The 14,574-nt window shown below is 42.1% G+C and overlaps 1 protein-coding gene across 1 annotated transcript in view; it reads right to left on the bottom strand.

Annotated features, from left to right (window-relative positions):
- LOC306649528 (zinc finger protein 638-like) overlaps positions 1-14,574 on the bottom strand; it is a gene marked incomplete at both ends in the record, with an annotated part of 62,655 nt that overhangs the window by 23,530 nt on the left and 24,551 nt on the right. The window contains 6 exon segments of the mRNA XM_079120536.1: positions 10,561-11,549; positions 11,551-11,721; positions 11,723-12,024; positions 12,027-12,179; positions 12,182-12,368; positions 12,370-12,593. Of these exon segments, the coding sequence (XP_078976662.1) occupies positions 10,561-11,549; positions 11,551-11,721; positions 11,723-12,024; positions 12,027-12,179; positions 12,182-12,368; positions 12,370-12,593 (2,026 nt within the window).

Here is a 14,574-nt window from a genome sequence, read left to right as displayed (position 1 = left end):
ACAGATGAGGGCATGGCTTGAAGAAGGCAGAGCAATGCCCGTTAGACACAGCCGGTGGTGGCACGGCCAGAGCTTCATCCGCCCTCTCCACTTCAGCACGCGACACTGCCGTTCTGTGGTGTTTATTCTCCATTCCCTTCACGCAGTCTCATCAGTCCTGCTCGTCCTGTGGTATTGGCTTTTGCATCCCATGTCATCCATCCTGCATTCCCCCTTCAGCCCCGGAGAGCAGAGTCTCAGCAATCGGTCAATGTTAATATGCCAGCCATTTCCCAGAGCTTTGTCGCTGAGGAGCCTGTCCTGATTTATTATTCTGAATGTGTTGCTTAGGCAACTCTGATTAATGATCAATTTCTACATTACAAGGTAATCATAGAGGCTGATGAAACTGTTCAAGAAGCAGAGGTGGCCTCTGGAGCAGGTAGGGAATTCAGCCCTGCACCAGACTGTCTGTGGCTGCCTCTCTGTATGTTTTCAGCTTATTCTGCACTGCCCCTGTGTTTGGATTTCCAGACTTCCCAAAGAGACAGTGCCTTGAGGTTGCAGGTTTTGGTTTGTTGTCCTTGAGTGCATTTGGATAGAGTGGTGGAAAATGGGCTGCAATAGCTTTTGGCTCTCAGTTCTACTTTTGTCAGTGGCAAGCAATACCAAACACAGGGTAGACTCTATTTTTTTTTTTTTTTTTGCTCAAAAAGAAAAAAAGTTACATTTAGTATCCAAATTTATAATTATATAGATAACCAGAAGAAATGTATGACAAAACCAAAGGGAGCAGACAACAGAGTGAATTATCTTTTTAAAGATATACAAATAGAAAATGAGGTCAAATTAACATGAGAGGATGCAGATGAACCTGTCCATCATATTGATAAATGAAACCCAGGGTAGGTTCTTAAATGTTGGTGACTGAATAGAGGAATTCAGGTCCTTGGGTAGTATGCACTGCTCTCTTGGCTCTGACTGGTCACTACTTCTTTCTCTGTTTCCTGGACATTTATGTGTGATGTAGGGGTTCAGGAATCTCATTGATTTTCCAGTAGTTGCTTAACTCCATTTAATTTGAAAACAACAACAACAACAACAACAACAACAACAAACGCCTGGAGGAAGGCAGCGGACTTCTGTGGTTAGTCACTCTTGCTTCTCATACTTCCAGCTCAGTACCTTTAGATGGGTTTAAATCCTAGCGAGTCTCAGTTTGGTCACCTGTAAAGTCAGAGTTCCGATTTCCACATCTACTTTATGGGTGGAGTCAGATTAAGCATGCTACTGCATGCTGTCTTGCACAGTGTCCGACACCTCGTGAACTCTCAATGATGAAGCTGTTGGTTCTTCTTAACTCAGCACTTAATGAAGACAACATTAAGATTAGCCAAGAATGACTGAATCCATTCAACGGAATGAGAACTCAATAGAGTTTGCTGTAGAATCAGTTCAAGTCAAATATTTACAATAATCATGAGAGGAAGTGCAGAGGGATTACCAAGACAATTAGTCAGCTAAGAGAGCAGAGTTTACCCTTGTTGGCCTGGAGTTTGCCTTCCCTATACCCAACACTGCCTGCTCTCTCATTTGCTTTTTTCCCCATTGTCCTTGTTCAGGATGTGCCCAGAGCTTGCTTGTTTCTGGACTTTTGTTCTCTTGTCTCTTCTTTGGCAGTTTGTATTTCTAACAAGAAGCACATTACTAGCTATAGTCCCTCTAGTTCACTTTGCAAAATGCCTATTGCATTTGCCCAGGAAAGCTTCTAGTTTTTCCTTTTGCTCTTCTCTACAGCTCTTAGTCTCTTACCAATATTGGGGTTTGCACTTTAGGAAGTTTTTACTGGTGTGCAATTACAGAGAGCAAAATGCACAAATTTAAATGTACAGTGTTATACAACACTGGAAACTTAATCTCCTGTGCAACTGTATTTTCTACCTATTAATCAACCTTTCTCTATTCCACACCCCACCACCTTCCCAGACCCTAACCAGTATTCTACTTTCTACTTTCATGAGGCAGCGATATTAGCTTATACGTGCGAGACCCCATGCACTATTTGTCTTTCTCTGCTTGGCTTATTTCACTTAACATAAATGTTGACATATGTTTTCATTTATTTTTGTGAAATTCTTTAGGAGTGGACATGCGGAATCATAAGGTAAATGAACTGCCAAACTGCTTTCCAGTGTAATCTTATTTTGCATTCCTGTGATTTTCAGTTGCTCTGCCTCCTCACCAGCACTTAGAATGGTCGGTCCTTTTCATTTAAGCCATTCTAGAGAGCAGGTGGTGATGTGTCATTGTGGTTTAATTTGCATTCCCTTGATGACTAATGATGTTGGCCATCATTTTATGTGCCTTGTATTTTGAGTTAACATTTCTCCTATTGACAGGAAGAGCAATTTCCCAGTTGAAATCTAAATGAACACTATTTTCTGCATGAGTCCACGTAATGGGTATCATCTCTTTTTTTTCTTTCCTCTTTTTTTCAGTATTAGACATTGAACCCATAGGTGCTCTACTACTGAGCTATATCCTTAGCTCTCTTTATTTTTTATTTCAAGACAGGGCCTCACTAAATTGCCCAGGCTGGCTTGAATTTGTGATCCTCCTGCCTCAGCCTCTGGAGTAACTGGGATTACAGGTGTGCACCATTATACCTGTTTTCATCTTTTTCCACGTAGAATTCTGCAACTAGCCCCTGTCCACTGTTCCCGTCTACTGTCTTCTCTCAAACTGCCCCAGTTCAGCTGCATTTCCACATAAGCAGTCATACCTAGTCCTGTGCTGGTTTTGCTAAATAGGCCATAAACGTGTGTGCAGGGCTTTCATGTGACATCTTTGGGATTGTGATTTAAATCCCCACAGAAATAAGGTATCTGAAGTTACAACATTCGACATGGCCCCATTGAGAATGGCAGCCTCCCACCAGCATGGCATTAGAGGGGACTGTTGAGTGGTGGATCCCTGGTTTTTATGCTGCGGTTCCTTAATGATGCTTTCTAACTGAAAGATATGATCAGGCAACAAAAAAATGAAATGGTTCTTGCCCTCCTAATAGCAGAGTGACTAATGGAATAACTGGAAGATGATAAACCTCCATTGTTGGAGGATTATTAAGGGTGCTGATGGATGCAGCAGCAGCAGAATAAAGCTCTGTCTCCTCACTACAGGGTAGATGCAGACCCTTTATTCATGATGTGAACTCAAGCTTAGCATTTCAGAAAGCAGGCCTCACAGGAATCAAAATTCGTGCACAAGGCCTCAGAAACACGAAGGGCAGGTTTCCTTCTTTCTCATCTTTTAAACAACATATTGACTTGATTGGTTATTTAATTTATTTATTCATCTACTAAAATATTTGTTCATTTGTCTCTGACATATGTTTACGATTTCATATTTTATTTATTTATTTAAAATGTATGAACATGAGGAGTTACTCCCCAGGTTGGGGTGAAATATAGCCCTGATCTTTTAATTGTTCTCAAGAGTCATCCCTCACACTAGTGTCAACAAGTCCAATGTCTCTCTCCTCTTGAGACCTCTGACCCCTCTGTGGATTATACATGAGCCCTGGGTGTGGCTTTAAACTCAGTTTAAAGGGGATACATTGGTCTCCAAATACAGGCAAAGAGAGAATTAGTGACTTGGAAGCTAGTTCACCGGGTGTGGCAAATATTTTGTTACTGCTGAGCATCCTGCCTGGCCTGCAGGGTGGGCTCCCATGAGTACCTTAAGCTCTGCCCCCAATTCAGTGATCCTCTGTGGAGCTGGACGAACCATCACCTTCCCCAGGGCCTGGTGTGGAGGCCCTGTTGCTGTTCAGTGTCCTCCATGGTGAGCATCCCCTTTGCAGCCTGGGTGTTTAAAATCCACAATCTCAGTGCTTCTTGGGAATTCCAGTGGGATTCACCACCATCAGTGCAAGAGTAGTAGCTCTTTATTCTTCTCTTCCCAAAATGCCACTAGTCTTTTCAACACATTTGCCCATGTCCTCCAGATGCTGGGTCAAGGATATAGGAAGGGGTGGCACTTGCCAGGATCCATGAGGATCCCAGGCTGGCGGTGACCTGTAAGCTCGAAAACCACCACTTGGGGGTTGCAGAGAAGAAGTCAAGAGGACTCTATGAGGCTCCTGGTCTACCTGGCAGGAGGAACAATCTCAAATCCTCTTACTGAAACATCTTAAGAAGCAATGCACCTGACACTCTGCTGCGAAAGTGGTGCCTGCTCATTACAGCAGATTTAAGAAATGCAGATGAATGACAAGAGAAAAGAAATCACTCATTCACCCACTATCCGTGCATGCACAGGGCCCCAGTGTCAACCTTTGGCATGTATTATTTCAATCTCTTACACACACTCACACACACAGAGACAGATTTGAACCTATTCTTTTTTTTTTTTTTTTTACTCAGTAATACATCATGCTGTGTGTATATATATATATATGAATATACCACAGTGAATTCCACCTTTATGTATATTTATAAAGCACCAATTAAAAAAAAAAACAAATAAACAGGAGGAAGACCAGGAGAGTAGAGGAAGTGGACCCAGGTGAGGGAGGAGGGGAGAGAAAGAGGAAGCACTGGGGACTGAACGTGGAGCAAATGATATTCCATGCATCAATGATTACATCAAAATGAACCCTAATATTATGTATAATTCTGATGCACTAATAAAAACAGGTGAAACTTACCAACAAGACAAAAACAACTACAAAAATAAATTATCCATTTTTTTTAAAGTCAGTAAGTGCACACATATCTGCTGAGGGACAACTACATGCTAGGAGCTTTTCCAGGCACTGGGATGTGGCAAAAATCTCTGGGATGACAAAAATCTCCGCCTGCATGGAGCTTGCTTTCCAAGTGGGCTGGGGACAGACGGATAATAAAATAAATAATCAAAATATGTTACCTGCCAAATAACAAGTGTCACAGAGATAACAGCAAGGACACGGCCGTGGAGGGTGTGTGGACGCGTGAGTGTTTAATTTTCTAGCAGGATCGGCAGAGAGCGTGCTGTGTGGTTGTCACTTTCTGGGTGTCCTGCTCCAGGAAGGGAAGCAGATGGTGGGAAATGGGCACTTGATTTCATTTATTTAACTCCCATTTATTTTGGGTTTGTGTAGGCCAGATGCTGAGAATGATAGCCACTCTGGTCCTGAGTAAAATTAAAAATGGGGTGATTTAATGCCTGGCAAAGACTGAGAAGGGGAGCCAGCTGGGTGAGCCAGGAAGGTCAAGAGCAAGCAGACCTACCAGAGGAGCCCGGGAAGGGAGGAGTAGTGATCTTGAAAGAATTAATAACGTTGTTGTTCTGATTAAAAACAGTCAAGCATACACATTAAACTTTAAAGTGAGTAAATGTGCAGTGAATAACTTCCTCTCTAGAGCCGGCATACAATCTTTTATTAGTTCCTATCCAGATAGTCACGATTTGTGTGATCACACATATCTGTATGCAGTTTTATGTTCTGCCTTTTTCACTTAAAAATTATGTCAAGAACATTGACTTACAACAACAGGAATATTTAAAAATATGCTTTTTAATCCTTGAGTAATATTCCACCAGGTAAATGAAGCAGTATAGTAATCAATACTATCATCTCTTCACTGTTGGATGTTTTGGTTGTTTTTAATATGGTGAAGTTATAAATAATGTGGTCATGAAATTCTCCATCAGCATCTTTGTCTGGATCTCTGAATATTTTATCAGAATGAATTCCTAGGAGTGAGATGACTGGCAACACACAGGGGAATTTTTCCTTTTTAAATGCCTGGAGTCTTGAGGAGATGGGAGGGAAGTGGGGGAAACTTTATGTGACGGGATGTGACTTGCTTAAACAGTCATTAACAGATGGCTGGCTCTCCGGGTCTCAAGCTCACGATTTTGGCATTACCACACACTTGGTGGCCACTCCTCAGATTGCAATCAACATACTTTGTAGGAAGCACAGGGTGTCTTGCATTACATATTGGGCAATTTTCCTAGGAAAACCCAATTGAACAAGGTGAAAGACAAAGAAGTAGAATCAATATAAAAAATACAGAAGGTACTCCAAAGTATTGTGTGGACCTTAATTGTCTGAATAAAAAAACAAAAAAACAACAACTGTTAAAATGTATTCCATTTACAAGATACCTAGAAGTTTAAGTAGTGACTAACTTTTGATAATATTAATATTGATAGTGATTTTGATAGTAATAAAGTAATTATTAAAAGTATTAATATTGTTGACTGTGAAAGGTAAGTCCTTAATAAAAACATTGAGGAGGAAGTGATACTATGTCTGAGATTCTCTTCCAGGTAATTTGGGGGTGGGTGGGTGATGGGGCAGACTGGCCTTGAGTTAATGGTATTTGGGGTGGAGGGATAGGTACAGAGGGGCTTATTTATATCAGGGATCAGAAAACTGTGGTCCAGGGGCCAAATGCCACCAGTGCCTGTTTTCCTAGTTTGGTCTGAATGCCTCCACTTCCCCTTGTGCACTCCCTTCTCTGGTTGAGTTTGCACTACAGTGGTAGAGTTGAGTTGCTGCAACTGAAACCTTGCGGTGTGTGCAGAGCCTGAAGTATTTACTACCTGGTCCTTTATAGGAAGAGTTGTAGGAGGGTAACTCACCTTATTCTACCTATTTCTGTTCATGTTCAAGATTATTCCTAAGACAATGTTTAAAACATAATTAATGTAACAAGATCTATCTGCTTCCTTTAACTACCACCACAAAGTGCTGTTCACCTATTAATAATATCTCAGGCACTTGAAATCACAGCTGAAATGTCTGTGGGGTTATTCTTTCATAACCATCTATTATTCTGTGTAGGTAAGCACATGCTTGAGACAAGACTCGTGGGACCTGCCCTGGAGAGGGTCTCTGTCCTTTCCTTGTCCCTCATTTCCCAACCTCCTCTCCCTGGAGTTCCTGTTTATTCTTCCAGAGGTAATCAAAATATAAATATAAAGTATTTTTTCTCCTTCATAAAATGATAGCATATTATTATAGATTTGCTTTTTGTCAGTTAATAACATATCGGATATTTTTCCACATTAGTTGTACATTCTTCTACACACACACACACACACACACACACACACACACACACACTTCTTTCTCGCTTATTGGGAGAATTATGGGGACACAGAGGTAATAGTCATGAAATGAGACTAAACTCTGGAGGACAGTGTGTGTGTTGGGCAGTAGGAGATGGTGGGGCAGGGAGCTTTCAATGCCTGTTCCACAAACCACGAGTGGAAAGAATCCGACAAGTTGAAGTTTGCTGACTGTTTGAAGGTTTATTCTCCCCTCTGTCCTTTAAAACACCAAAGAAAGACAAGTATTTCAGTTGGAAATCTTGTTCGCTGTATCATCAAACGATCTTCAGGACCTGAGTGCCTCTCGCCCCTCTCCAGCCTGGTCTGAGATCCGGTCCCCTCTCACCTGGTCACCAAGACGGTCTCCTCTGCTGGGAGTCTGGTTTCTGCCCTTGTGTTCCCTCTAGTCATCCTTTTAAGTGAGATTCAGATCAGGTCCTCTCTCTACTCAGAACCTGCAGTGGGTCATTTTACTGAGTATAAAAACCAAAAGTCTCACAGGACTTTACAAAGCTCTGCCTGATATGCCCAATCCCTCTCTGTGGTCCTCTTCCCCTGTCTTTGCAGACACCTCAGTTAATACATCACTTACCAACAAAATAATGTGAAACATGAGGACTTAGTTTGAAATCTGCCCTATGTAAATGAGCAACACAAGTCTAAAATAACTCCACGAGTACATTTATAAATAGAGCCCTTTGACAGGGAAAACCAACACTTACCTGGCAAATATCACCACCATCATCATTTCTTCCCAGAGGATCTGCGTTGCTCAAGGGTAAAAATTTCCTGATTTCCTTTAGGCTCTTGTTATCAATGAATATGTGAATTCTGAGCATGCTCTCAAATTTTAAAAAATTGTGACTTGCATACACTTTGGCATTATAAAATGGTATGTGGTCCAAACGTGAATAATGGCTCGAAACTGGCAAGTTTGGGTGGAGAGTTTGGCTGGGGCTCTGGGATCCTGGGGAACAAACTTCTCCCATCTAGTCACTTCTCCTTCTTCCTGGTCTTTGATGAAAGATATCCCAGAAATGCTGTTCTGTGTCTGAAAGGAACAGAGAGAGGACAGGATTGATGTCTTGACTCACAGTCTTCCGCTCAGGGTCTGTGGACGTGTGGGCCCCTGGGACCCTCATAACTGCCACCTCGTTGCTCCTTGGCCTCACCCCCGAGCCTCCCCTGGAGGAGAATCACTCCATCTGTCTTATGCTCATCAGCACTGTGCCCACGTTCTAGCTGCAGACTTGTCCTGTGGCTCTGCTCCAGGAAAACAGTGCAGTTTTGATTCCCTTCTGCTACCTGAGAGGGTCATAGCCCAGGAGTGATTCTTGGCGGGATTTTCTGTTCTTTACAACTTATTATTTTCAGAGATGTTCTCAGCTTTTAAATCCAAGACAAGAGAATAAGGGGCACTGAGTGTTCTTTTCTGGTGATCTTTCTTCTCAAATACCTCCCCCACAACTAATTATTAGAGTAATATGGACTCATTGTTCAAAGATTGGGAAATATGAACAAAAGTGTTAAAAAGAAAGTCCAAATCACCAATAATGCCACTACCAGAAATCACTGATAGCATCTGTTTGTTTTCTTTTCATGTTATCTCAGTGAGCATCCATGTACAAATATTTATGTGAATATAGTCACATGTTTATGTTTACAAATGTATACTATAAACAGTTATATTTTGCACATATTCTTTCAACATTTTGCTGTTAAAATTTAAGCATACAGATAATTGGAAGAATTACATAATGGACACCCGTGAATGACCATGTAGCTACTACCGTTATGTGTTACTTGATTTGCTTTATCACCTATCCGGTCCTCCTTCCATTCCCCCTTCCCTTGTCTCATCCACCCTCTTTCTTTCTTTTTTTCTAGTCATCCATCCCTCTCTTCACCTGTCCATCTCTTCATCCATCCATCCATCCATCCATCTATCCATCCTTCCATCCATCCTTCCATTTTTATAGTGCTTTTCAAAATAAGTTGCAGATAACAGTAAACATCAGCATTTCCCCCAAACACTTCTACATACAACATTTACCATTGCTTCTTCACTTAGCACAATAGGAAAAATTTCCTATATTCTCAAATATTTTTCTTTCTTTTTTATAAAATATACAGTAGAAACATTTATTTTAACACTTCTAAAAGACATTTCTCCATGCCTGATGATTTGATATAAAAATCAAACCCATCGTACTTGCCCCATCAGTCTCTCTACATCAAGGGCAATCAGAAATTTGTACAACATGAATATTTGCTTCTGAAACAAAAATTACAAATTAAGTGATAACAAAAATACACAAATCAACTGGACTCTAAAAAAATTTCTAATGAATTCTTTCCCCTTTCTCTCAATCACCTGGAGCTTCTTTCTTCAGCCTAATTTTGCTCCTTTTCCTTTCTTTGCTTGGCCATGAACTTCTCTGTATTTTGCTTATTATGTGTACTCTTGCAGTAATTTGTCATTGCTTTTTCACTTAAGTAGAAGAGGGAACAAATTGGACAGAAAAATCCAGCCTTCAGTACAAGAAAATCTAAATCTTCTAGGATATCAGGTGTCACTGATTTGCCTAAAGAAGAGTCTTCAATCTTCTTGCGTTTTCCATCTGGTTCTGAATCCTTTAATCCAGATTCTCCATTTGTTGGGGGCTGTGCCATGTTGGCGGCGCTGGGATGGCGCCTGATCACATCGGCAGCGAGGAGGTTAATTGACATAAGCACACTCAGGTGATTTTATCGTCCACGCACACAATGGATGCACATGTGTTCTCGAGCACTAATTGCCTGCTCAGGAGCGTCTTGCCTAATCTTTGCGTAAGAGGCGTGGCCCTGCTCTCCGCCTCCTGGAGGTGATATAAGCGTAGGCTGAGCGAGACAGAGACACAGCAGCCATTAGCAGAAAAACAGCAGCAGAAGACACTCGGCAAGGCAGTAGCCAGAGAAGAAGACACACGCAGCAGCTAGAAGAAAGGACACAGCAGCTAGTAGGGACACACAGCAGCCAATAGCAGAAAAGCAGTAGAAGAAGACACATGCGCGGCAGCAGCCAGAGGGAAAAACACGCTACAGCAGCCATTAGCAGAAAAGCAGCTAGGACACACAGAGAAGCAGAAGAACACGCGCGGCAGCAGCGAGTAGGGGCAGCGGTGGAAGGCAGATCGCAGAACGGAGAACTGAGACGCATCAGTAGGGCACTTAGGTAGACGTACCTTAGTTCACAGGATGCAGGACTTTAAGGTGTAGCAAGTCTCTTCCTCTAAGCTCTAAGCAAAGTCTGTCTTTCAAAGTTTCTCTCTTAAGCAAAGTCTCTTTCTGTCTGATAAGCGGGGTCTCTCTCTCCTCTCAAAGCAAGTAAACCTCATTTCCTCTATCCTCTATAAGTAAACAAGCAAGCAAGAAAGCAGTGCACTAAAGAGAAAGATAGAAGTGCCTCAGTTTCCACTCCACCACCCATAAGACCCATGCAAGTTGTTGCTGCAGGTGGTGACAAATATCCACGGATTTTGGAACCACAAAGAGCCAGCGACATCATCGACTTCACTAATTTGGAAGGCCTCTTCACCCTTTGCTGATTCTGTTGCAGCAGCTTTTTCTGAGGGTGGTGCTTTACCACCAGTTCCAATTCTCTTCATTGGTGCTTTAGCTGCTAAGTGTCTTTCAATCATGGTTTTCAGATCTTCTGTAATATTCTCATTTACTGGACCCATTTGGGACAAGGCTTCAAGTTTTGTCTTCTTTGTGTCCCTGGCTCTCTTCTTTCTATCTCCTCTTTTATCTAGAGGACCATCATTTTTGCTTCGTGCTAATTCAACTTTTAAATCACTGTCTCCATCTTCCTCCTCTCCAACTTCATCAACAGTAACAAAATTAAGTTCTTCTTTAAGGTTGTTAAAATCAGCCAGAGAGTCTTCGTCCTCTTCAGTTACTTCATCCAAAGTCACTAAATGCAAATCACTGCTGTCATCCTGTATTTCATCTACAGTGACTGAAGTAGAAGGGTCTTCAGGCATCTGAGAAGAAATGAACCCAATGGAATCCCTTACACCATTTCCTTCATCTCCTTTAGCATTTAAAGTGACAAAAGTTATGTCTGCTGACTCATTTAAAGGTAGCTCTTCTACTTCTCCAATTTCATCCGTAGTTACCAAACATTCTTGTTTGAGAAGATCTTTTTCTTCAGCCACTGACAGAACAGTAACATCTTTCGGTTCACTGTGGTGAATGCAATCATCCTGGTCAATTAATTCATCTAATGTAAGAAGTGAATTTGAATTTTTTACCATTTCTTCCATATTTAGTTCTTCTTCATCAATTACTTCATCCACAGTGACTAGAGCTTGTGCAGCTGCATCTTCCTCTTCCCCAATCTCATCCAATGTTACAAAAGATAATTCTTCCTCAACACCACGGGAAGCAGAGGTTTTCCCTTTCTTTCTTTTTTTTTTTTTTCAAGTTAAGTTCAGAGGAAGGAGTATTTTTAAAAGCTTCTTTCCTTTTTCCTTTTAATGGATTCTGCTTGGCTTGAGAAGAATTCACTTCTCCTGTAACCTCATCCACAGTAACAAATTCATCCAAGTTAACTGGAAATAATGGTTCCTGTTTACATTTGGAACTTCTACACAGTGGTGCTTTTAAAATTCTTAGCGTTTTGCCCAGACAAAGCCTTATTGTTGCTGTCATCCCGTTTCATAATGGAAGGTCTAGCCTCTGTTTCCTGAGACTGTTTGGTTATTTCCTTGTAATCCAGTTTAGAATCCTTGCCTTGCACGGCTGAGATCTTTCCAAGGCCTCCTCTGGTGACACCACTCTGAGTGAGTTTGAGTTTACTTCTGCTTTCTGCCAAGCCTGACCCGGTACTTTTCATTAGACCAAGTTCCTTGGCTGAAAGTTTCTTTTTGGTATTTACTTGATCACTGAGCACAGAAAACTTTTCTGATTTTCAGTTTTTGACGCTGTAGTTTTTGCCTTAGGAGAAGAGACCATAGCAGCCTTAATGTCTGATTTACTGCTAGATGCATTTGATGGAGCCAGCATACTGGTTTTAGCAGTTCCATCCGGCTCATTGGTCTGACTCACTCTTTATTTGGGCAGGCCTTGATTGCAGTGTTTTCTGCTGGCTTTTCTTTCACTCCTACCTTAATCTTCTCCACTTTTTCGGCAGCCATCTTAGCTTTGTTCTTTTCATCCTTCTCTGTTCCTATCTGTAGATCCATTCTGGTTTCCTTGGTGTTAATTTCATTCTCCTCCTTTTCATCCATGTTGCTTTTTTTCAGAAATATTCTTTTTGCTCACTATCTTCTCATCCCCAGTGCAAATTCCTGATTCTACAGTCATAACACAAGCTGATGACACTATTTCTGAAACACTTTGTTTGTCCTCTTCAGCTACAGCTTCTACCATAGACTGTGTGATTCCAGAAAAGAAATCTTCTGCTTCAGACAGAGAATCTTCTAGAATTCCTTTGATTTTCCTTTCTTCTATAAGTACACTACCTGATCAAATATTTTTCAAAACCACTTAGAAACTAAACACATGGTATTCTACTGCAGAGATGTATCATAATTTATTCTTTTGATGATTTTGTTTATTTTCCCCATTAATAAATTATGCTGTAGTGAACACCTTTGAACATGAACCTTTGACTGCACATGAGATTATTTCATTAAAGTAGAATACTAAGAAGAATACTATTGGGTCAAGTACTATGGACATTTAAGAGTGGTTGAAGCACAATTTATGGTTTTCTTTTGAGATGGGAGCTTATTGCATACAACCTTACAAAATTCTTTTTTTTTTTTGAATCCAGAAGGATGGTATCTAGGTCCTAATTGTGGTGGGAAAAAGGGGTGGTGGGAAGGGGGATACAGCATCAGATTCCAGAAGTCTCTAGCCAGGTTGTAGTTGTGGTGGATAAAATGTCACCATTGCAGGTCTCCTCATTTACTTCCTTCTGCAATAAATAAGGTTAGAGCCAGGGTGATTAGAATTTGCCTGGGAGGGGCCTGCCACTGAGTAGGTGCTGGGTGCTTAGTCCCTTTGTCAACTGAGAGTCCCTCCCACCAGAAGGTTAGCATATCTGGGGATGGCCATCCCAACTCCCAGAAACTGCATTAAGCTCTAAACAAACTTTTAATTTTTAGTGTTAAGAACTAAAAATTCAGTAGGCATAGTGCTAAGGGCAGCAGGGTTCCAGGAGGCAATGACGACATTCTTAAGGAGCATAAAAGAGAGGGGGACAATTAGCGTTCTGCATAGGAGTGTGTTCTGCATGTAAGACTGTGCTATTTGGACCAATATAGACAGAAATCAAGGGGATACAGGAAAGTTTAAGAAAACATTGTTGGAGGTCAGGAGAACTCCAGAAGTTTGTGTTCAAGAAAAAATGTGTGTGTGCTGGGCTGGGGATATAGCTCAGTTGGTAGAGTGCTATGCCTGGCATGCACAAGGCCCTGGGTTCAAACCCCAGGACCACAAAAACAAACAAACAAAATGTGTGTGTGTGGTGTGTGTGTGTGTGTGTGTGTGTGTATGCCACTGTGAGGGAAGAGTGGAAAAGTAAAACAGAAGCCCGGGGATGAAGAGCCAGACCCACAGATTTAGATTTTAAGGCGCAGGCCAGGATCGAGTACTCAGGCCCTACAAGGCCCGGCAGCTGTGTCAGGGAATGAGTCTGCCCAGGCATGGGGAACCTTGGCGTAAATGTGGTGGAAAATGACAAGGCCCTCTTGTCTCCACTCAGCCAATAGCTGGCCCAGGAAACCCGGCTCGAGGATGCTCAATCTTACATTTTTTTTTTTTTTTTTAATTTAAGAAGCTGAAAATCTAGATTCTTCTGAGGAAACTGCTCATGCAGTACACTTTGCAACTATTTAAAACAAAAGACTACCATGGGGTCAATATCATGCAGACCAATTCAAGTTCATCTGCAGGCTGGAGTCAACCTAGGGCCACACGTTTGAGACTGTCTGAAAGGGCGATGGTGCCACTGGAGAGCCACTGAGAGGACTGGGTCCCAGAGGCAGGCGTAGGACACGTCATTTATTTGCTGGTTCCATCTTCGGGTCCTAAGCTCTGTGCTCACTCTGCACCGCCTCGGTCTTTCTTTTCTTTTTAAGTGAGCTTTGCTGAACGTATTCGAGGTTTGCAGCATGACGTTACAAGACAGGTGTTGCTTTGGTCTGGATGTAAGGTGTCCTCCCAAAGCTCCTGTGTTCATGAATGCAGCATGGTGAGCGGGGAAGGGACTGGACTGTGCGAGCTGTGATCTGATCAGCTGTCCTGGTTCCATTTACTGCCTGGGTGGTGACTGTGGGCCGCTGGGGCACAGCTGGAGGAGGCGGTTGCTGAGGCGTGACCTGGAAGGGTGCATCTTCCCATGGTCCTCCCCTCTTCTTCCTGACCCCACCATGATTTGAGCAGCGTTCCTCCACCGGGCCCTTCTGCCATGATGTCCTGCCTCACCTGGGGCCCAGA

Source organism: Sciurus vulgaris (genome assembly GCF_902686455.1).
Source record: "Sciurus vulgaris genome assembly, chromosome: 18".
Lineage (NCBI taxonomy): Eukaryota > Metazoa > Chordata > Mammalia > Rodentia > Sciuridae > Sciurus > Sciurus vulgaris.
This window is presented reverse-complemented; position numbering and strand designations above follow the sequence as displayed.